Below are 25,629 nucleotides of genomic sequence, written 5' to 3'. Positions count from 1 at the left end.
ATGGAAGGCGTCCCAGCAGAAGCTAAACTAATTGCGCAGCTTGACTCAGAATGAAAGAAGTTTACAAATGTTTACAAAGTTTTGTATACTTTCTAAAGCACAATAGCAGCATGCTTGCATTCTTCAATACACAGCCGAGACATTTGATAAAATGCAGGGTAAATAAGATTGTGCTAGTGACATATACACGCCTAGACTGAGCTGTTATAGGGATAGTGACATGCTCACCCTGGAGTTTATCTATTACGGGCAGCCGGTGTCATCCTGAAGACTGGATACTTGTCTGCGAGCTAAAATTTGTGCGTAAGTACTGACTAGACCTGAATTTACTATGCAGGTATCTGTATGTTTTCCTACAATGAATCTACAGGGTAATCTGTATACAGAGGGAATTGTGTAAAGAAGCAATGACCTTTGTATTAGGGAACAAACCTTAAACAGTTTGTCAGTCATCTTTTACTGTAGTCTCTAAATCAAGGATAGCTTTTATGACATTATCCTATGATATAGGATGATCAGTCAATAAGTAGTGGAAATTTTGTCATAACATTTTATTACAATAGGATAAAGCTTCACATTGTTTTTCACTTTCAAGATGGACTCTTTTTTATACACTTGTTCCACTTTCCTACATAATTCTCAATTGCTGCAAAATAACATTCTGGCATCTGGATTCTAAAACATCTATGCAGAGAGCTTTAATGATGGGTGCATCAGTAGTGAAATGCTGGCCTCTCAGGTGGTTTTTTAATGGTATGTAAAGATGAGAATTGCTTGATGCCAGATCTGGACTATAAGGAGGGTGTGCTAGTAGTAATGAAAATAGCTTTTTAATGATGCACCAAGTGATAGATGATATGTTATGGCTCTGTTGAACACCTCCACTCTTCTCAGCTGCTGTACACTGAAAATAATTCATTATGACTACTAAATACACCTACATATGCACCCAGCCATTGATCTTTACTTATGATCCCATTGACTCCTAGTCAGCGTCTCAACACTAGTCAACACATAAATATATATATATATAATATATAAATATATATATATATATAATATATAATACATATATAATAAAATTATATATATTTTATTTATTTTATATATATAAATCCAAGTGTTTGTTTGTCTGTTGTATGTCCAGTTTGTAACGATTGGTTCAAATACTCACGCTTGAACTACTATAAAAAAACCTGTCCAAACTTTCCCAAAAACAACGCTTGCAGTCTGATGCGCCGTGGAGATCATGAAATGTAAGGATTATTCCAAGCTGTGGCAAGGTAGCCGCATAATGTAGTGGTAGTGTACTTATTTTAACATTCTTGTATGTGAACGTATGGGTTTGCTTATTGTAAGAGGCGATCTTTTTTCTTTATGCTCTGAGGAAAGGATGGACACGGCTTTTCTTATAGTAAAGATTTAGACTAGTTCAAGTTACTAGCTTAAGTTTCTCAAACTCATACAATTCATGTATTTATTTGTATTTATGAATTCATACAAATTCTCAAGTTACTCAAACTCATACAATTCATGTATTTATTTGTATTTATGAATTCATACAAATTCTCAAGTTACTCAAACTCATACAATTCATGTATTTATTTGTATTTATGAATTCATACAAATTCTCAAGTTACTCAAACTCATACAATTCATGTATTTATTTGTATTTATGAATTCATACAAATTCTTAAGTTACTCAAAAACTTTTCGTGTTACCCGCGCAACTTCTAGCATTCAGTAGTATAGATATATATTACTAGTTGAATGCCGGCAATGATGATGTGTAACATAATGTACATCGCCGTTGCCTCATGTACATCGTCATGTACATAGGTATACATACCTACATGATGGTGCATATGTATACATGATGGTGCATATGTATACATGATGGTGCATATGTATACATGATGGTACATATGTATACATATGAACATATGTATACATATGTTCATATATATACATATGTATACATATGTACATATGTATATATGTACATACATGTATGTACATATATACATGTATAATACATGCATATATGTTTACATGTACATATGTATACGTGTATATATACACGTATACATATACAAATGTATACATATATACTGTGTATACATATATATTGCTATGTATACATGTGTATACATATATACTGCATGTGTATATGTATACACGTGCACATATGTATATACATGTATACATGTATACATGTATGCATGTATATATGTATATATGTATACATATACATTTATTGTTAAGCAGATGAAAGCATGTCTAGCAAACAGCTAGTATGCCTTAACGAATATGAAAAAGAGGCACTAGCCATACTAGACAGAAACTCCAGTTCCTATTATCAATCAGGAGCAAATGATGAACAGACTCTCCATGACAACATTAATGACTTCAAGAGGTAAAGTTTATAAACTCCTTATTTTCATATGAAGGCAGGCCACCTTATTTACTCTCACGTCTCTCACCCAATGTTCTCTTTCACAATCTTATATATAGCCAATGTCACTGGCCTCGGGTCATAGTCCATTTTTACTAGTAATACGTACTTTGCTTTTTTATCTCTCTACTACCTCCTGCAGCTTACATTTCTTGAAAATTAACATCATTCGCAGATGAAGCACGTTTCAACTGATAGCTGAGGTTTGTATTTTCACTGTGCTAAGGGAAGATAACTCTTAATTGTTTAGACCAGCCCTAGCCTTCCATCTTTGACTTGGTATTAGTAAGCTAATGGACTTTTTCTCACGAGTAGTTAATATGCTGCCTTGGTTCATTCATTAGAATATTCAGGTTATATCATTGTTTGTGCCTGAGCTTATTATGCTCGTAGGATGTACATTAGCATTTGACCTCAAATGAGAGTTGTGCCACCTTGTTACACCAATTAGCTTTATTACCGCATAGTCTCATTGCTGTTACAGGTTTAGACTGCGACCGAGAATGCTCACAGATGTATCCGAAGTAAGATTAGAGACAACCATTTTAGGCGAAAGAATATCGATGCCTATTTGCATTGCTCCGACTGCTAGCCAAAGAATGGCACACCCCCTTGGAGAAATAGCCAATGCAAGAGGTATCGCAGGAATTAATAAAACAACAGACAGATGTTGTTCTGATATCAATTTTTTGCTAACATCAGTTAAAAAATATTGAATTTTTATTAATTGCTTTCTTTCGCCATTAACTACCATTAAATCAGAGAATAGATAAAAGCTTTAACAAATTTAAATAATAGTGGCCAACATGTCTGTCAGTTAGAAGACGTGTATAATTGAATGATTGGACAAACAATAATTGGCTGCTAAAATGGTCATATTTCGATGAGAGTACCTGTATATGTACTTGAAGTAACCACATGCTCACAACCTATCAACTTGTAAACCTATTAACTCACCATCAACGCCACCTGCACATCTACCTTTTTAACTGCCTGTCTGCCAACTCTTTTTTTATGTTTCTCCCCTACCCACTTACCAGTGTTTCCACCTACCCATCTGCAACCCTATTCATTTACCTATTGACCTGGTTAATCAATTACTGTACCTAACTACTTAGTATTCACCTGCCTATCTACCTAATTATTCACCTGCTTATCTACCTGATTATTCACCAGCATATCTACCTGATTATTCACCTGCCTATTTACCTGATTATTCACCTGCCTATCTACCTGATTATTCACCTGCCTCTCTACCTGATTATTCACCTGCCTATCTACCTGATTAGTCACCTGCCTATCTATCTGATTATTCACCTGCCTATCTACCTGATTGTTCACCTGCATACTTACCTGATTATTCACCTGCCTACCTACCTAATTATTCACCTGCCTTTCTACCTGATTATTCACCTGCATATCTACCTGATTATTCACCTGCCTCTCTACCTGATTATTCACCTGCCTATCTACCTGATTATTCACGTGCATATCTACCTGATTATTCACCTGCCTATCTACCTACCTATTCACCTGCCTATCTACCTGATTATTCACCTGCCTATCTACCTGATTATTCACCTGCCTATCTACCTGATTATTCACCTGCCTATCTACCTGATTATTCACCTGCCTATCTACCTGATTATTCACCTGCCTATCTACCTGATTATTCACCTGCCTATCTACTTGATTATTCACCTGCCTATTTACCTGGTTATTCACCTGCCTATCTACCTGATTATTCACCTGCCTATCTACCTGATTATTCACCTGCCTATCTATCTGATTATTCACCTGCCTATCTACCTGATTATTCACCTGCATATTTACCTGATTATTCACCTGCCTATTTACCTAATTATTCATCTGCCTGTCTACCTAATTATTCACATGCCTATCTATCTGATTATTCACCTGCCTATCTACCTGATTAATCACCTGCCTATCTACCTGATTATTCACCTGCCTATCTACCTGATTATTCACCTGCCTATCTATCTGATTATTCACCTGCCTATCTACCTGATTATTCACCTGCATATTTACCTGATTATTCACCTGCCTATTTACCTAATTATTCATCTGCCTGTCTACCTAATTATTTACATGCCTATCTATCTGATTATTCACCTGCCTATCTACCTGATTAATCACCTGCCTATCTACCTGATTATTCACCTGCCTATCTACCTAATTATTCACCTGCCTATCTACCTGATTATTTACCTGCCTATCTACCTGATTATTCACCTGCCTATCTACCTAATTATTCATCTGCCTATCTACCTAATTATTCCCCTGCCTATCTATCTGATTATTCACCTGCCTATCTACCTAATTATTCACCTGCCTATCTACCTGATTATTCACCTGCCTATCTACCTGATTATTCATCTGCCTATCTACCTGATTATTCACCTGCATCTCTATCCGATATTTCTTTTCGCTATCCTCCCTATTCTATTATTCACTTAACCTTATATCACTTTGCCACCATACCCTACTAAACGTCAGCTCACTTATTCCTATTTGCGTGTCATAATTATGTCATTAATTACGTCATCTAATAATTAATAGAACTCAAAATTATCAATATATTATTGTTCTAATAGTTATTAGAACAATAGTATGTTATTGTCCTAATAATGCGTGTCTAATTAATTATTATATCTAAGGGAAACCTTGTAATGACTAAAGCATGTAAAAGAATCGTTTCTTCCTACCATCTCTGTATTGCAGCTGCTGAAGCAATGAATACCTGTTTTGTCTTAAGCACCATAGCAACAACCAGCGCGAGAGAGTTGTCTGAACATGTTCCTAACTCTCTTAGATGGTACCAACTGTACATCACGAGGTTAGATATACCTATTAACAGTTGACATATGTTAAAGCATGCACGTATCTTATACTTGATGTTACAGCTGTTAACCTCAGAGGCATGTTACATATGGTATATAGGCACGTTACATATGGTATATAGGTATGTTACATATGGTATATAGGCATGTTACATATGGTATATAGGCATGTTACATATGGTATATAGGTATGTTACATATGGTATATAGGCATGTTACATATGGTATATAGGCATGTTACATATGGTATATAGGCATGTTACATATGCTATATTGGCATGTTACATATGGTATATAGGCAACAGTGAAGAACCTTAAAGTAGTTTACTAGGTTAAGTAAATAAAGATACTTTAGCAGAAACCAAATTGTATAGGCAGAAATCACACAAAATCGACATTTGGGTGTATTTATGTCATAATGAAACTGCTAATAGTTATTGTCTAGAACTTGATGTTGACTAGCCTTACATCTGCAGCAAAGCTAATATGACAAACTTTGTTATTCGCCATCTCTGTGAATTTTGGAGTATCAGACCACCAAGCATATCGATACTTAACACTCATCACCTGCTGTACACCTGCTGCATACCTGCTGCACACTTGCTGCACACTTGCTGCACACCTGCAAGCACACCCGCTGCACACCCGCTGCACACCCGCTGCACACCCGCTGCACACTCGCTGCATACTTGCCGCACAACCGCTGCACACCCGCTGCACACCCGCTGCACACTTGCTGCACACTTGCTGCACACCCGCTGCACACCTGCTGCTCACCCGCTGCACACTCGCAAGCACACCCACTGCACACCCGCTGCACACTTGCTGCACACCCGCTGCACACCATCTGCACACCCGCTGCACACCTATTGCATATTAACTAAACTCATAAATAAGAGACAAATTTACCAAAAATTGCAAAGAATTAATATTTAACTTTGGCGATTTGCCTCATGCCTCTTTTGTTTCGTTTATGTGACTTTTGTGCATAATTTGGCAGCTTAATTGTGTAAAACTGGATCAGCAACTGCACGAATAAATTAAAAGAGGGCTATCAAAAAGGGCTATTATTTGAAGCATCTAAAACTATGCATGTCTACAGAGATCGAGCAATCACACAAAAAATGGTAAAAAGGGCTGAAGTCTATGGATTCAAGGCTTTAGTATTGACTGTAGACACACCCACATTTGGTACTCGCTATTCCGACACCAGAATCAAGTTTAAAGTGCCACAACACCTCCGGTAAGTCAATACTAGCATCGCCAGAGGCTATTTACAGTTGAGTACGAGCTCATCTTAGTAGTATCGCTGACAACTGGAAGTCTCATCACAAATCTGCATATTTAAATCTAGAAGCATGTTTTTCAACCATTCATAACATCATGGTTATGCTATGAACAAAGAAAACTTGCAATTTTTAATTAACGTATTTTTTGTTGTTGCTAACAATGATACTCATTTGAATGCTTAGACTGAATGTTGATATGGACAAAAAACTTAATACTTCACTAAACTACTTGAGAAATAGCTTTTCAGTATCATAGTTGCAATAAGTACAGTATGATATAATATAGTATAACATGATATAATGTGATATGATATAATAATGTGATAATATAGTAAATTTAATACAATAGAAATTATAATATGTTGTAGCATCATATGACATGATATAATATAATTTCTTAAGGAGTGCAGAAGTAGTAAATTTACACACTGCCTATAATGACATTTATTCTTTTTTGGGAATAGTGCAATGTATAGTGCAGTCTATAGTGCGGTTTATAGTGCAGTCTATAGTGCGGTCTATAGTGCGGTCTATAGTGCAGTCTATAGTGCAGTCTATAGTGCAGTCTATAGTGCCTTCTATAGTGCGGTCTATAGTGCAGTCTATAGTGCAGTCTATAGTGCCTTCTATAGTGCGGTCTATAGTGCAGTCTATAGTGCAGTCTATAGTGCAGTGTATAGTGCGGTCTATAGTGCGGTCTATAGTGCAGTCTATAGCGCAGTCTATAGTGTGATTTATAGTGCGGTCTATAGTGTAGTATATAGTGTGATTTATAGTGCGGTCTATAGTGTAGTATATAGTGTGATCTATAGTGCGGTCTATAAGACTCATAACAAAATGGCTCTGTTCTCAAGCATGGCCAATTTTGACGGCATTCCATCTATGGAGTCAGGAATGGCCAACAACTCAGGAGGATCCGGACTGAACTTCTTCTCAGACACTTTCTTTGATCCATCGGTTACCTGGAAGGATGTGGCCTGGCTCAAAAGCATCACGGCGCTGCCGGTTGTAGCTAAAGGCATTCTCACAGGTGAATCTTTTGTCAAATCAAAAAGTCAAAGTAAAATTTTGTCAATTGTTACCTGTTGAACCTTTCGTGTTGTACCTTGGATTAACAACTAAACCTCAGCAACAATAATTTATATATTTGGTGAATGTGTATTCTCTTCATATTTATTGCTAATATTATTCATACTGGTACCCATGCAATCTTGAGCACCATGAGAAATCGTCAGGTGTGCTCAAAATAATTATATGCACAATAATTATGACACAATAGAAGATGAAGGATTAGTGCTGGTGGTAGCGTGCTGGGTGTTGGAGTCAAACGTTGTGGGTTCAAATCTCATATGGTGCAACTCTTTTTCTCAAAGATTACGGCCTAAGGCTTGATTTGGCAATATTTGACAGTGCAGCCCTCTTAGGGTTTAGAGTTACAATCTATTGAACGAGGTAACATGTTTTCACTAGAAATGATTTTCGTCTTCTATCCGTTTTCTTAACCAACATCTTTTTGTGGTACACGAGTCAGAGTACATGGTATACAGCACATGAGCTCCTTATGCATTGGCACTGTTTGTCTTGCAGTCTATCCAAACATTCCAGAACATTCCAGAACATTCCAGAACATTCCAGAGCATTCTAGATGTGTGTGGGACCCATAGAGTTATCTCCCCCTAGAGTGATAACTACACGAGCGTTTCCGAAGCCAACAAGGAGCGTTTAGGCCGCGCCCCTTTTTTGTGCTAGTCAGTCGTAGTGATTGACCAGGTCAATAACATCAGCCATGAAAATAGTTAAACAATGATGATGAATTTCCACAGTTAAGATAGTAATTAATGCTCATATTAAAGAAATGATGATTAAAGTTTATTACTCTAATATATGCTTATTATTTAAAGCAATTCCATACCTACATGACTTGCAAAGGCACTGAATAGATAGTGTTAAGTAAGTGAGTTAATGCAATCAGTTACTCATAGATAACATAGATAGTCATACTGGGTTGTATTACATTAGTGTGATGAGAAGCTAATCGATTGCCATCAACTATGAGCTGTACAACCCGGCGTTGCCTGAGTAATAAAAAAGTCTTTGGACAGAAAATTTATTTTTATATAACATTTACCATTCTAACTTTTAAACTTCATATCATGAGAAAATATTTTTAAGCAGTTCAAATAAATTAAGAGGAAAAAAAAACTAACTGTAAAGGTTTTCAAGCTTTTTCAAACAACTACAACTTTTAAATTTCATATCATGAAAGAAGTGTTTTGTTGAAATATATTAGGAAGAAAAATGAAACTGCAAATGTATTTAAATGTAAATGTGAAATAATCAGCAAGTAATGGCTAAATATAATCTGTTTAGCTATAATTACAATAAAAAGTTATTTAATAAATAAAGTAATAAAGAAGTCTATTTTATTTTTATATAATTATAATTTAGTCTAATTAAGTATAATTTATTTTTATTTAACATATAACAACATTTGCGTCTCTAACTTTCAAACTTTTAGCTTGCTTACATCAAGCAAGGATGTCCAGGGAAGATAACTCTATGGTTGGACTACTGAAATAGCCCATGAGTTTATAGTTTTGACTATACCTCCTATTCAGAACTGTCTTCATAACTTTCTTCACATTTTAGACGAAATTCATTTCTCGTTTTCTTTGATCTCATCCATTTTATTCATGATGTTCTCAAGTGTACTCAATGCACCCATGTTTGTTCCTTTGATAAAATCTGTTCCTGGTACTAGCTCATCCTGTCTATCACCTGCCTGTCTGTCACCTGCCTGTCTGTCATTTGCCTGTCTGGCAGTACTGAGCAGGCTCCTGTCAAACCATTTTCAATTGTAATGAACCATTCAGCTCTCTATAAAGTGTCTCTCACTTTTTTAAGGTCTTTCAATTTTCTAAGTCGTTGCTTGAAGGTTTTGCTACAAATCATTAACTATGTCATAGCCTTTTATCCTGATGTTTTATTTTCTCTCTACCCTAACTAACATGCTAGGGTATTGCTAGGGTCCTCCCTAACTAACATTGGGTCCTCCATGTTCTTTGTTTCAGCATTTCTTCAACCTACTCTCGTCTCGTTTAAAGATCAACTTACACAAAACTTTAGTAGATTCTATTAAAAAGTATTGGTTTTTTTTATCATTTGCGATTTGTTTTGGACGTTTGAGGTGTTCTGATTGCGAAGATGTTTTAATATTAAAATTGACAGCTTGATTGCAGTTAAAATGCTCAGAAGAAAAATGCGCTCCAAAAAAACATCACTAGTTGCTATCATTGCTATAGCTGATACCGGCTATTGCATTTAAGTTGCAGCTTTGCGCGTCTCTATTCTGTCGGTCTCTTTGCAGCTATGAGACGTCATACTCGCGCTTTCGCTTGTTCTAAACGCTTTAACCACGAATAGGTTTTGTCAATTTTAATCTTGAAACATTCTGGCCGTCAGATCACCACAAACATTAAAAACCATCGTAGATGATAAAAATACATCCATACTTTTTGATAAAATTTACTAAGGTTTTGTGTAAGTTTATCTTTAACTCCTTGTATTTTCTTGCACAATGTTTATTTTCATCCTGGCTTTGTATTTCATGCTTTGCATCTCTTGATGTTTTTACTCATTTCTCTGTCACACCTGCTGCATATGCTAGTATGATACCAGTCTTAATGAGGTCGCTCTCAGCAAGTTACGACCAACTATTACTGGTAGTTTTCCTTTCTTAGTCTGCATTCACTACATTGACACTCTCCAGTTCCATCATAGTTGTCCTTTGCACCTCTCTACAGAATCTGTTATATTGAGACCTTCTTCACTTTTCTCCTAAAAATATTCTCTTCAACGTCTCTATACAGCCAACAACCAATGGGATTGCTTCCTCTTTGCTCCATACAGCCAACAACCAATGGGATTGCTTCCTCTTTGCTCCATACAGCCAACAACCAATGGGATTGCTTCCTCTTTGCTCCATACAGCCAACAACCAATGGGATTGCTTCCTCTTTGCTCCATACAGCCAACAACCAATGGGATTGCTTCCTCTTTGTGTCTTTTTGCCTTAATTCAAATTTCAAATCTCTTCTTAATGACATTTTGCAAGTCAAGAACAGAGATGACCGGTAAATAATAAGCTTTGCAACCGAAGAAGTGAGTGTAAATGGAATGTAGAGAAATAATCAAATGGAAAAAATAAATTGTTAGAAATAGTCAAGTTTGCTGCCATGTAATATCACTAAGCCTTTGGCATCGTGTATCGTAGGTGAAGACGCAGAAAGGGCAATCGAGGCAGGAGTGGATGCAATCATAGTATCAAATCATGGAGCAAGGCAACTTGATGGAGTTTTTTCTACGGTAAAATTGTCTTTTTATCACTACGTTAAAGGTATGGTAAAAGATCCACAGTCGATCTTCTCAGAAACAACATCTGACACTCCTAACGTATCACAAAGTGTGCCTTTTACTGTACTGAATTACTACAAAAAGATGTTTGCAGCCAGAATATGACCTTAGCGGAAGCGTGTTTGAATATGTTTTAGCGAGCAAATGTTATCAAGCAGTTTTCCTAGCTAGACACTACTCGACTGTACTCACATCTATGTAATTTCTTCTGCTAAAACTAAAAATTCTTTGTCCAAAATTCACAAAAAGAGTACTAGCATAGACTTTTTAACTAGAAGATAGAGCTGCAGCCAATCTTGAAGGACAAAAGAATCGTTCAGACTTTAAAGATTTTCTGTTTTCCAAACTTGGATTTTGGCGTACAATCATTTTAACAAATAGTTAAAAAAATGGTATTTAAACTGTACCATTATGTACTGGATGTTTATTGGAGACATATTTGATGTTATTTATGAACTATATGTTTGAGAGAGACAAATTGGTTGTCATACATTATCTGTAGGAGAGAACCCCAATTGTCATAAGCTCAATATAATCACAAGAGACAATCTATTAAATTAACCGCTGCCTACTAGACTGACCCCTGTCTACTAGACTGACCACTACCTACTAGACTGACCACTGTCCACTAAACTGACCACTAGACTGACCACTGCCCACTAAACTAAACACTGTCCACTAGACTGACCACTGCACACTAGACTGATCAGTATGCTTACCATGAAAATAAACTAATGCACTGACTCTGAACTGGCACTAAACAGAATGTTAGTCCACTTATCACAACTGACCACTGACTACTTCACAACCTACTAAACTGACCAATCACTGGCCACCAGAACATTATTCACATTTTCCGTTGCAGCAGCTTGTTGCCTAAAAGCAAGATGACCATGAATTTCTTTTCAGATAATAGCTTTGCCGGAAGTGGTAGCGCAGGTGCGAGGCCGAGTAGAAGTTTACTTAGATGGTGGGGTGAGGAAAGGTACCGATGTGCTAAAAGCTTTGTCACTAGGAGCTAGGGCTGTTTTCATCGGTAGACCTGCTCTCTATGGTCTGGCTGTTGGGGTAAGTTGAGCCAACTATATTACCTTCCTGCTATCCGTAGTGACTGTGTAAAAAATCACTACACTGTGATGTCTTGCTCTATTTGAAGAGTTGTCTATCGGAGTTATCTTCTCAAGCATGACTACTCCATGTCTATGTAAATGCATAATCAGTTACCGGTTTGCTATTACCGCAATTGATATAAAACACGACTAAATTGCTTATTTGCCAAAGATAGAGTGATTTCTGAGCAACATGTTTAAATATGGTTTAGGGTGAACAAGGCGTCACAGACATCCTTAGCATTCTGAAGAAGGAACTCAAGCTTGCCATGCAGCTGTCAGGTAGGCGTAACCTGATGAGCTATGAGGGGCCTTAGCTTTTACAGCCCCTTTCAAATTTACTACTTTAGTGTATGTGGTTACAGTGGAGAGGTTCAGAAATTAGAGCCATTTAATGGCAGGCTAATGTTAGGCTACAGTGAGTTAGTCAGGGAACACATGTGCATGTATGTCAAAGTAGACAGGTGTGTAGGTCAGAGAACAACTACTGTCTACTCTCAGATGTTTGTACTCTTTTATGTTCTGCTATGAACTAGGACGATCTTATGTAGAGCGCAACATGTGGACTCAACAGTTCGCACCAGTATAAATACCTCAACTTAACTGGTTAACGGTATTTATTATATGCAAACTCACACATTATTTAGCTTACATACCGAGCACCGTATGTAGATTTTGACATTTTTTTGTTAAATATTGTCGGTTTAACTTTGTCTCATTCTATGTAGGTAAATTAATTTCTAAAATTTCCATTTACATGTATAATTGTATATCCATCCTTTGCAAAAATATGCTGATAAAATTGGCCCTTGGCTTCTTCACTGATATAAGCATTCTTTAAAACTGTGTTATTGAGTGAATCCATTTTTAAGTGAGACTTTTCACAGCGAGAAACAATGGATCATCAAGCAATTATGCTGCCCTAAAACTGACCGAACTAGCCTAGCTTGTACTAAATTCTTAACTTGTTACTGCAATGTAGAATTGTTAGAGACTAGAGTATAAGATAGCCTAAAAAGAACCAACATATGTAAGACTAACTGAATCTGTGCATATTTGTGTAATATCTTTGCAATAGCTTACCACAAACTCCATTGCAAAGATACTACGATGACTATTCTTGGAATGCACATGGCATGACAAAAGGATATAGGTAGAATTACCTGTCTTTTCTTCATTAATGCTTAAATTCACTACTTTCGCAGTAAATTTGGTTTAAATGTAAATGAGAAAGAAAACCCCAGCAAAGAACACTTACTCTATCATTCCTTGTACTTGAAGGACTTCAAGGACTCTATCCGTACTTCAGGTTAATTCAGTGCGTGCACTCTAATCAGAGACAGATAACTCCCCGCTTACAATGTTTATGCAGCTGATATAGACTTACCTCTTGTGTCTGTTGCAGGGGAGACAGATGTACAGAAGCTAAGGAAGGGGCTCGTCATACACGAGAGCATGATGACTAGACTATAAAACGACTATAATCAAAGGTCTAAGGCTATCTACCAATGTCAATGAAACAATAACTTATAAGAACTTTCCCATTGAAATGAAAAATTCAGGCTAACATTGAAGTTTATTAGAAAATCCCTTCACAAAATGAAGACTGCTGTTTCATAAAACATTATGCCACACAACGAGGATAAATGCAATGAAAATAATGTTTATTCATTATAATAATACAATAATGAAGAAGTAATGAAAAAGTTAACAATTTTGATTAGCTTGAGGCACAATGTTAGTTATTTATTGTATATACAAATGTTGCCAAAACTAGATCAGGGCTACATAAATAATTCATGTCATTGAACTGATGTTAAAAAGACATTGAGGAGCCACCACTGGCCAGGAGGTGGGAGATGTGAGAGAATGTTAACACTGGAGCTCCAAAGCTGATCAATTGTAGCGATATCCTTCCAAGTGCCTTTCTGTCTTGCCAGGATTGTAGCCTGGGCACCATAGCAAATGACTGTGGAGAAAGCATAGACCCGACAATACATGTAAGTGTGGTAGCTGAGGACTAGGAGGGTAGTCTCACCGGGACGCTCTTGTCTACCTTCTTGTTATCGATGTGAAAGGCGGGTGTCACCCATGTGCCACAGCAGCATCGCTCCCCTATCACACACAAACATCTTTGTACAGGGATGGGTGAGTCCTGAGCAGCAATATTAGTTAAATAGTTATAATGCAACAAATATATACATAGAGTAAATTCCGGTGTACAAGTTGACATGGCGTGTAAGTTGAAGTCTGTAAGTTTGGTTTTGACACGCGCCTGCCGTATAAGTCGACCACTGGCAAATCTAAATGACTCCTCCAATCACTTGATCAGAATATTTCGGTCTTTCAGAAGCAGGCGATGTGTAGCTAAAGAAATGGCAATCAACTGCATCAACAGCGAAATTGCCGATGTTTTTGGTGCCATGAGTATTACAACCATGAAGAGTGTGAGAGAAAACGTTTCTGGTGAAGATCACATGGCACGAAAGACAACACTTCATCAATGCATTGGATCACCTCGCCAATAGAATGAAACTGTCACCTATGATAATACATTTTTGAAAAAACAGGAATAACATGACAGATTTTTGCCAGAAATGCTGATTCATATAGAAGAAAAAAGATGGATGAACGATAGTGAATATGTCAAATGGATTATCGAAGTGTGGGGTCGTAGGCGGATACTACAAAAAATAGCGCTAAATTCAAAACAAAAACACTGCTCACAAAGATGACCTGTGCTATGACAATTTAAATGATGAAGAATGGGACTTTGTATTTGATCTCATGTTGAGTAGGATTACTAGTATTTTACTATTTTGTAATAAATTCCTATATGTCATATCATATTATTTTGATTTGCGATGGTCTTCGTACATTTGAATTTACTAGCATTTGTTTCATAAAAAATGTCACACCGTATAAGTCAAGAATAGACTTTCTAAGCTTGAAATTTCGTATCCAATTTTCGACTTATACACTGAAATATCCGCTACTATAGCAATGAATAAATCCTAGACTGAACATCCAACTATGAAACGAGGGTACAACTCCTAGATCATAAGTAAAATAAGATGGTGGTTGCCAATCACTGATATTATTATCCACTGAACAGTTCCATTGCCGCTGCCATTGGTTTGGGTACGTTTATATTGTTTTACTCGCTTATTAATAACATCAATAACTCTCTTGTACCGAGAACAACAACAATTAAATGTTAACATGTAGCGGAGTACTAGGTGAATGCCCGGCATTGCCCGAGTAATAAAAGTCTTGGCACAGAAAACTTATTTTTATTTAACATATAACAGCAGTTACCATTCTAACTTGCAAACTTTATATCCTGAGAAAAGTGTTTGGTGCAGTTTAAATAAATTAAAAAAATAAAATAAAACAACTGTAAAGGTTTTCAAATTTTGTCAAACAACTGTAACTTTCAAACTTCATATCATGAGGAAAATGTTTTGTGCAGATCACATATACTAAGAAATAAAATAAAACAATTATAAAAGTTGTAAGTCACATTTAAATATAAATGTGAAATAATTAGCAAGTAATAGCTAAATTAAGTCTGTTTTGCTATGATTACAATAAAAGATGATTTGGTAATGATACAATTAATACGAACTGAGAAAGCGAAATAAAAATCCTGAATAAGTTGAATTAATAATAGTAATCAGCCGCATAGAAGTGTGTGTGTATATAAAAAATGTTACTGTTCCAGCAGAAGATACTATAAAAACTTTGAATACGACGATACTGGTATTTCTTAATACTGGTATAAATGTAAAATGAGATATAGGACTGTCTGACCGAACAGAGAGAAAACGAACGGAGAGAGAATGTAGAGCTATTCCTATTCAAGATAATACAATTATCCGGCCAACTGAAAAGTATTGGCCTTTACCGATTTAGTAATTGAACCTTATGAAAAACCGAAAATAAAAGTTCACAAAAAGATGAAAAAGCATCGTATCATGTTTCATAAAGTTGATAGAGTTTCGATTATTATTATGTCATTTAGCGTGATAAATCAGGACAAAGACCGTATACAGTATATAGTAAGGGCTTACAATTGTATGAGCCTTCGTGGAATGGTGGATAGACAATTGGATTGCTTAACTGCGGTTGCAATAATCGTGAGTTCAAATCCAGCAGGTTGTGAGATTTTAATTCCAAGATTCTGATAGCGATAGCCGAGCAAACAGATGTTCAAACGGATGATGACAGACAGCAAACTTTAAGGAATATAGATTTGAGATTCGCAGTTTGAAAGTTTGCCACCAAGGTAACATATATGAGACCGAATCACAATCTTAAACCATAACTGTCATGTACAACTTTCATCGTATTTTCTAGGTAAATCAGACACGCTGATTCCGATTTGTACTCCAAATAAAGATTGGTCCACTAACTTTCAGAGTAATGAAGGCTTTTTTACAGCGTTTTAATATCCGTCTCGAAAACCACACGATCGGCACAAGCTCCGCCCATAAATATGTGACGTATGCTAGTTTTTCAGGAATAGAAATTGGAGATGCTTATTCCGATTTAGAATGATAAAGATGGGTGTCTTAAAACCCATTATTATCTAAAATCAGACTTCAAGATAATCTCAGTCTTTTCTGAAAGTTAAATAAGCTATTTAATATTGCATATTAAAAAATGAGCTCAAAAAAGCACGATTATTAGTTCAGCCTATTAAACGTATTACTAGTTCAGCGAGTTCAGCCTATTAAACATATTACTAGTTCAGCGAGTTGAGCCTATTAAACGTATTACTAGTTCAGCGAGTTCAGCCTATTAAACGTATTACTAGTTCAGCGAGTTGAGCCTATTAAACGTATTACTAGTTCAGCGAGTTGAGCCTATTAAACGTATTACTAGTTCAGCGAGTTCAGCCTATTAAACGTATTACTAGTTCAGCGAGTTCAGCCTATTAAACGTATTACTAGTTCAGTGAGTTGAGCCTATTAAACGTATTATTAGTTCAGCGAGTTCAGCCTATTAAACGTATTACTAGTTCAGCGAGTTCAGCCTATTAAACGTATTACTAGTTCAACGAGTTCAGCCTATTAAACGTATTACTAGTTCAGCGAGTTCAGCCTATTAAACGTATTACTAGTTCAGCGAGTTGAGCCTATTAAACGTATTACTAGTTCAGCGAGTTCAGCCTATTAAACGTATTACTAGTTCAGCGAGTTCAGCCTATTAAACATCCTGTAACAAGCTACGAGCAATTTTAAATAGTATATCTACCTTTCATAAAAGACTGAGATTATTTTGAAGGCTGAATTTAGATAATAATGGTTTTTAAGACATCCATCTCTATAAATCTAAATCGTACTAAACATCCCTAACTTCCGTTCCTATAAAGCTAGGCTACGTCACATATTTATGGGAAGAGCTTGTTGTGCCAATCGTGTTGTTTTTAAAATGGATATTGAAACGCTTTAAAAAAGTCTTCATGACTTTGAAAGTTAGTGGACCAATCTTTAATTTTTGAGTAAAAAATCGGAATCAGTGTGTCTGGTTTACCTAGTAAAAACGATAAAAGTTGTAAGTGGCAGTTATGGTTTAAGGAAGGCAGAACAATAAGACACAATGGCAGCACTTACCAGACCAGCTCCATGAGCCAACCTTAGCAGAGCATTTCATACAGCCAATCTAAAACAGTCCAACAACTATTTGAACATACTAATTTATGATCCGCAAGATACTTGATGAGATATACACGTAGAGACAAAATACTTCATGAAATATACACATAGAGACAAAATACTTGATGAGATATACACATAGAGACAAAATACTTGATGAGACATACACATAGAGACAAAATACTTGATGAGATATACACATAAAGACAAAATACTTGATGAGATATACACGTACAAACAAGACAGTGTACACTCTTCTACCTTGCCAGTAATCTCTCCCAAACCAGCCATCCATTTCATTGGTTCAATAAACAGTCCACTTTTACAATCAGAGCCAGTATTAGCTGTCATCTTCTGCCATGGTTTGCTGAAGGCTTCATTACCAATTCCAGCCATATGATATATGACATTTGCTTCAGAGAACAAGGTCTGTCTGTAATGGTCAAATTGAGAATACATTACATTTATATTATAGTTACTGCTTACGGCCACCATAATTGTAGTAACCTTTATTATCATCTTTACTATAATAATAGCCATGACTGTTCATCGTCTGTCCAAAGCCACACTCAAAAATTAGGAAAAAAGATTGCTTTTCGCGAGATTCGAACTCGTGACTTTTGTCTTGATAGACCAACACTCCATCCCCGGTGTGTGTAGACTTTCGGTCCCACCCATCGACCGCCTTGCCACACTTCACTAAGGTTTATAACTCAACTCATTTCAACTTACATGATATGAACAAATTGCATACAATCACTAACAATTATTTTGAAAATATCATCGCCGGCTACTTTACCAATCTTCCACCTAATATCCGTTCTCTTAGCAGAGAAAAGAATTTTAAACAATATTTGTCAAACTATCTATTAGATTTTAGTGGATAACCGTTGCCATTTGTTTCTGTATTATTGTTGTATGGCCTAAATTGAAAGACATGTCTATTTTTGAAATGAAATTATTGCCAACAAAGTATTATATATAAAAGTTATAGCATGGAGTCATTATGAAATAGTTACCCCTGTATACAACTAACTACTGTATAAGCAGATTTATGAAATGATCTTCAGGAGAGCAATAGTGATAGATGCATGCCGATGAATGGTTTCGATAGACTAATGAATATCATTAGAGAAAATGACTACTATGCAAGGCAACAGAATGTAAACAAAATAGTTTACCTGTATTTTTATCGTGACTAGAATGTTACCCGAATCCTTCCCGTTGTAGGAAACCTTACCTATAGGAACCATTACCCACAGGAATCTTTACCTACGAAAACCTTTATCTATACAAATTCTTATTTACAGGAATCCTAATTTACAGAGATCCTTACCTACAGTGATCCTTACCTACAGTGATCCTTACCTACAGTGAGCCTTACCTATAGTGATCCTTACCTACAGTGATCCTTACCTACAGTGATCCTTACCTATAGTGATCCTTACCTACAGTGATCCTTACCTACAGAGATCCTTACCTACAGTGATCCTTACCTATAGTGATCCATACCTACAGTGATTCTTATCTACAATGATTCTTACCTACAGTGATCCTTACCTACAGTGATCCTTACCTACAGTGATCCTTACCTACAGTGATCCTTACCTACAGTGATCCTTACCTACAGTGATCCTTACCTGCAGTGATCCTTACCTACAGAGATCCTTACCTACAGTGATCCTTACCTATAGTGATCCATACCTACAGTGATTCTTATCTACAATGATTCTTACCTACAGTGATCCTTACCTACAGTGATCCTTACCTACAGTGATCCTTACCTACAGTGATCCTTACCTACAGTGATCCTTACCTACAGTGATCCTTACCTACAGTGATCCTTACCTACAGTGATCCTTACTTACAATGATCCTTACCTACAGAAATCCTTACCTAGAGTGATTCTTACCTATAGTGATCCATACCTACAGTGATTCTTATCTACAATGATTCTTACCTACAGTGATCCTTACCTACAGTAATCGTTACCTACAGTGATCCTTACCTACAGAGATCCTTACCTACAGTGATCCTTACCTACAGTGATCCTTACCTACAGTGATTCTTACCTACAGTAATCTTTACCTACAGTGATCCTTACCTACAGTGATCCTTACCTACAGTGATCCTTATCTACAGTGAGTCTTACCTACAGTGATCCTTACCTACAGGCAACCTTTTCTACACAGACCCTTACATACAGGAAACCTTACCTGCACTTCTTACACTTGTATGTCAAAGAATTTGAGGGACTCCTAACATCTTCCACACCATTCAAAAACTCACCCAGCTCAGTGATTTCTACAGGATGACAAAAAGCTCAGCCAATCAATAGGCAGCAACTATGGTTTACTAACGACAAGCGCCAAAATTTTCAAAGTTGAGATGTTATTATACTAAGAATACTTCCAATGATTTTAGCCAATTACAAATACTTTGAGCGATACTAGAGCTTCAACAAGTTACTCTATTGACTTTAACATCAGTAAAGGATCTGCAGAACTTCCTTCTACACAGACGAGTAGCTAACTTAGCTCAAGGTCCTTACTTCCTCTCACAAGTTAATCTTACAAATGCATAAACTACTCAATACCTGTTATGGTCACTTTATTATCTCTCAGGAGCAAATACTGATTTAGCATGCATTATGTAAGCACACATGTATGCGTGAAAAACAAATATAAACCATTTTCTATATACGGTAAGCAAACACTCCACTCCAAATTGAATTCTAAATTATCTTCGAAGATGACAGAAATAGAAATGGTTTTAACGGTAAAGGCAGTCTATTGCTCAGTCAGAGATATTCTACTTTTACTCCTTCAGAATGTCCCACAGCATTGCAAAAGTGCAGACTAGATTTCGAGTATCATTGCAGCGAATAGGGAAGGATCTCTAACAGCAGGCAAACAGGAAACAGTGTAAAATAGAGTCGAGCATCTCAAAGTTTGATGACAATGACAAGGTTAATAAAAAAACAGATGTGCTGTACCGACCTCGGCCAGAAGTGACCATTGCTCCGATTCTCTCCAACTCAAACTGTCTGTAGGCTTTGTTTGTTTTGTCCAGCCTCCAACCCATGTGTTCATACATTGTCAGTTGCTCCTCAAATCCTCTATTTGGTCTACAGATTAACAAATGTACTTTCTATAATGCCATAAATAAACTACTTGCCTGGCTGGAACAACCTTATAGACGAATTTAACACTGAGGCAAATATTGAAAGTTACGTGGATAAATCTGACTGTCTTTTTGTCAACACATATTTCAGTATAGAATTTACATGCATAGTAGCTTATTGCATAGAAATTCATTGTGTAACAATTCACAGTATAGCAGTTCACAGTATAGCAGTTCACAGTATATCAGCTCACAGTTTAGCAGTTAACAGTATAGCAGCTTACTGTATAGCAGCTCACAGTATATCAGTTCTCAGTATACCAGTTCACAGTATATCAGTTCACAGTATAGCAGTTGACAGTATATCAGTTCACAGTAGAAGAGTTCACAGTAGAGCAGTTCACAGTAGAGCAGTTCACAGTAGAGCAGCTCACAGTAGACCAGGTCACAGTACACCAGTTCACAGTATAGCAGCACACAGTACAGCAGTTCAGAGTATATCAGTTCTCAGTATAGCAACTCACAGTAGACCAGTTCACAGTATACCAGTTCGCAGTAGAGCAGTTCAGAGTATAGCAGCGCACAGTACAGCAGTTCAGAGTATATCAGTTCTCAGTATAGCAACTCACAGTAGACCAGTTAACAGTAGAACAGTTCACAGTAAAGCAGTTAACAGTAGAACAGTTCACAGTAAAGCAGTTAACAGTAGAACAGTTCACAGTAAAGCAGTTAACAGTAGAACAGTTCACAGTAAAGCAGTTAACAGTAGAACAGTTCACAGTAAAGCAGTTAACAGTAGAACAGTTCACAGTAAAGCAGTTAACAGTAGAACAGTTCACAGTAAAGCAGTTAACAGTAGAACAGTTCACAGTACAACTAACCTAATATCAGGTTTTAGTTTCTTTAAATACTCGAAGCTATCTTTGTAATCCATCTGGAGTTTCCACATCAAGTATGCAATCACAACAGCTGCACTCCGTGATTGGCCAGCAGTGCTGAAATTAGGCATTATAGCTATTAAGAAGTGATACTAGAGAATAAACGTAAAATGTCATACTTCTCCGAGATATCAGAAAAATTTAAGTAGACATCACTGTATCAGATTTACTACAAGCAGTGTCATTGCGTATCATCAAACTAATAAGCTTGGCTTTTCATCACAAGCATTGAGGTTATCGATGACTTTAGCTTATATAAACACTGTAACATCCAGCACTGGTCACTAGTTGCTTTGCGAGGCCACCTCAAAGGATTATTTGAAATTGTGCTGGTTTCCCAACTTCTCATCATAAGGAACATTCGAATTCATAGTAAGTTCATTTTTTTCTACTTTAACTGTCTGTAATTTTGCACTTTTTTAATGTCTTTTTGCACACACAAGTACTAAAATGGACTTGATTGTTATATGCCAGAATACTATCTCTATTGGCCATATGATTCACAACAGCTAGTCTTTAATATATCTAAACTACTTGAACTGAGACAAGTCTTACTAGTGTTTGGAGGATATCTCCTAACTATTGTAAGTGCTAATACCATATGTACAACTCAGTTAATGCATTTGCCTGGTTTTTACTAATCACCCTATATCTATTTTTTAATATTTTGCACATTATTTTTATGTTTATATGCATGGTTTGCTGTATTCACGGCACAAACGAATAAAGTGAATAAACCAAATCAACTGACCGGAACATCTATTCGTTTGTCGCCATTCATACATCCCATCCAGATACTAGAACAATCAGAAACTAGCACAGTACACAACTTGGTAATAGATGCTGGATCTAACTTGGAACAACGGTACCTCTAGGGAAACTTCTTCCGCTTATCCAAACGGATTGATGAAGTTGAAGAGACGCATAAGTTATTTGAAAAATGTTACATGCTATAAATTTACTGATGTTGGTTTACTGACATTACTGAACTTTACTGACACTGGTTGATAGTATTAAACATTTTTTCTACACTAACTAGAAATTCGCCTGTCATACAGCCCACGATCAAAGTGATATTGGAAAAAAGTAAGGGTACTGCTGGCTGAGAAATGCAATATTAGCAGTCAAATGGCACTGCAGTGCAATAGGAGAACTGCAATGGTAGCTGTAACGTACTGGGTGTTAGTATGTACAACAAACAGCAATAATGAAAGGAAAAGATTATATGTTTATATCTTTCCCCTGCAGTAGGAGAAATACAACATTAAAAATAAAATGGCCAGCTGCTAAATTTAAAAATCTAAACAGATTTTAGTTGGTTGTCATAGAAATAGCTGTATATCTATAAGAAAATGTAGGCCTATTACTTAATTTTGCAGATATTAAAAACGGCGTGACAGTACCTCGATATTAAGCACAGCCGTAATATCATCAACAAAATCTTTAGAAAAATAATAACAGTAACATATTGCACACCATCGGTCACTATATACTTCGATCTTGTAAATTCGAATGATTATTCTTATAATTAAATCGAAACGATTTCAAAAAAGAAACGATTACCTTTCAGTACTTCTACGTTAATTACAGAAACCTTCGGCAATTGGACAATGCCATAGACTGGTGAAATGTGCACGTTTTTCTCGTGAAATGTGCACGGCTTAATAGTTCTACTATCTGTTGCACAGCTTCATTGGCGTTTTGTTTGCCGGTCTTAATTTTGATTAAAAAAGGGTTGTCAGGTTTTAATGGCGATTTTAGGCAAAATTAATCTGTCTAGTTATGTGTTACCCGATCAGATGGGTAAGTTTTAGGATATTGTCTCAACTTTTCAAAGACTTGGCAACATATTTAAATAGGTTTATATGTGTTTTGTATCATTATTATACTTAAACGACTCTACACAAAAATGGTTAAATTTTTTGATGAGATTTCGGTACAAGAGTTTGGTTACGGCCGTTGACGGATAATTTTTTGGGAGTTGTGTGCGCCTATGCATTTATCATAAAGCTCCCAAACACTCGCTTTGCTCGTGTTTGGTCGTGGGACTATTATAGTTACATTTAGAATTTAACAATAATTTGATGGAATCTTAACCCACTTTCTTACTTCCAAATGTAGATATTGGACTTATTTGTTATATATGGTTATGTCCGTCATAACCATATATAACGAATATATTGCTTATTATTACATCATAGCTTGATGTGGTTATTTTCTGTTGTTTTGTAGTCTAACAGTATATTTATGTGTACAATCCAGACTAAAAGTTACAGTTTCAATTTATTCTAGTAGCAAACATAATCTTGCACATATTTTTATCCCATCCAAAATGTCACAAGCGTGACAGATTAGCAAAGATATAATCACCTAAAAGTTTGATGGAATGAAAATAACTGTTTCAAATAAGATCAAGCTGACAGTTTGTCCTAGTATTATGAGAACAGCACACAATTTGATAAGAGAAGCAAACATAGTAGAGCAGGTTCCTAAAGAAAACACTACAAAATGCCTCATCATATTTTGTTACATTCCTAAGATTGTTTGAAAAATGATTTTTGTGAACCCAAGCCAGTTGAAGAATTTGAAATTCTGAATTCCAAGTACAGTATATGAATTCAACTAGGCAAAATCCTTCAAAGGTGTAACCGACATGATTGATTGATTGATCTGAACAATAAGCCAACACGTAAAACATGCGAGGTTCTGGTGACCAAAGGCTATAGAACTGGATTGACAACCAACCAATTGAGAGACTGAGTAATGCAGAGATTCAATGTTAGTGACAATCAGTACATCCTACCTTAACTTGAATGCTTTTTATTGTCTTCTGGTAAAGTCTTGAGCATTGTAATTATTTATTATTTTAGGGCTTCATACAATCAAGTAATTTTTGAGTTTAGTGAATTAGTGATTAGCATATGATGTATGTCTTTGTGATGCTCATTTGCGGCTTCTATAATATCTCCAATTTGCAAGAACTAGCAAATTGAAAGAACTTTTTCTCAATTTGTTAGTAATTTAGGCTTTAAAACAGTGAAAGGGGCACTGAGACAAGATGTTGCGTGTGTTGCATGAACTGCCTGCCTCTGCTGGGAGCGCAGCCAGTTTGAGTCAGAGTTGTGTTCTCGTGATTATCGACGCTAACTTCAGCGTTCAACAAGAGATCGTTGTAAAATATCTGAAGCATTCAAAATGTTTGATAAAGAAAGTACACAAACTGTTTGTCTTGACATAAATCACCTATCACCTACCAATGAACAATAACATCTTTGTTGTCGAGTCGGTGGTTATCCATGAAACTGACTGCGTCATCTAAGTGGACTAAGAGGTTTTCGTTTTCCATGTCGAGTATTGGAATATGTTTGTAACAGAACTGCGCGGAAACCTCACAGTTTAATGGTTTTAAATCGACAGTCAAAACGGCCTGTACATGTACATGATTTTCAGATAATTCGATGTGCTTCATCACGTCATCAAAAGAACCTAAATATAAGTGTTCCAATACTTGAACGACCATCGTTGTTACAATTATTCCATGCAAACACAAGCCCGAACAAAAAGGTAAGGACAAAGCATTGTTTCCGGTGCGAAGTGTCGTATCTAACGAAGAGCTAAACTGTTTCAGAACATTCCATTATTTGTGCTAGCCGTAATTGGTGCTAATCACATTCAATACTCACAATGCGACAAATCATAGACACGATAGCAATGCACTACAATTAACTTGAGCAATATTCATGTATTATTTTGTCAATCCAATATCTGAAATACAAACCAAA

The 25,629-nt window shown here is 36.3% G+C and overlaps 2 protein-coding genes across 2 annotated transcripts; one reads left to right on the top strand and one right to left on the bottom strand.

The window, feature by feature from the left end:
- The first annotated feature begins 258 nt into the window (after nt 1–258).
- LOC137399758 (2-Hydroxyacid oxidase 1-like) lies at nt 259–13,654 on the top strand. The gene is made up of 10 exons (XM_068085976.1): nt 259–303; nt 2,269–2,416; nt 2,940–3,091; nt 5,198–5,312; nt 6,419–6,559; nt 7,460–7,635; nt 10,878–10,969; nt 11,927–12,085; nt 12,339–12,408; nt 13,532–13,654. Exons 2-10 carry the CDS (start codon nt 2,277–2,279, stop codon nt 13,597–13,599), a joined length of 1,113 nt encoding a protein of 370 aa, XP_067942077.1. The 5' UTR covers nt 259–303; nt 2,269–2,276; the 3' UTR covers nt 13,600–13,654.
- On the bottom strand, nt 13,637–25,601 carry LOC137399760 (dual specificity protein phosphatase 12-like). Its single transcript, XM_068085978.1, has 7 exons — nt 25,102–25,601; nt 21,791–21,904; nt 20,786–20,913; nt 20,003–20,090; nt 18,048–18,219; nt 17,745–17,793; nt 13,637–14,241 (listed from the first exon to the last, which is right to left on the bottom strand). The coding sequence occupies exons 1-7, from the start codon at nt 25,365–25,367 to the stop codon at nt 14,147–14,149; spliced, it is 912 nt and encodes a 303-aa protein (XP_067942079.1). The 5' UTR covers nt 25,368–25,601; the 3' UTR covers nt 13,637–14,146.
- Between the last annotated feature and the right edge of the window lie 28 nt (nt 25,602–25,629).

Source organism: Watersipora subatra, chromosome 7 (assembly GCF_963576615.1).
Source record: "Watersipora subatra chromosome 7, tzWatSuba1.1, whole genome shotgun sequence".
In the NCBI taxonomy this organism is placed as follows: Eukaryota; Metazoa; Bryozoa; class Gymnolaemata; order Cheilostomatida; family Watersiporidae; genus Watersipora; species Watersipora subatra.
This window is presented reverse-complemented; position numbering and strand designations above follow the sequence as displayed.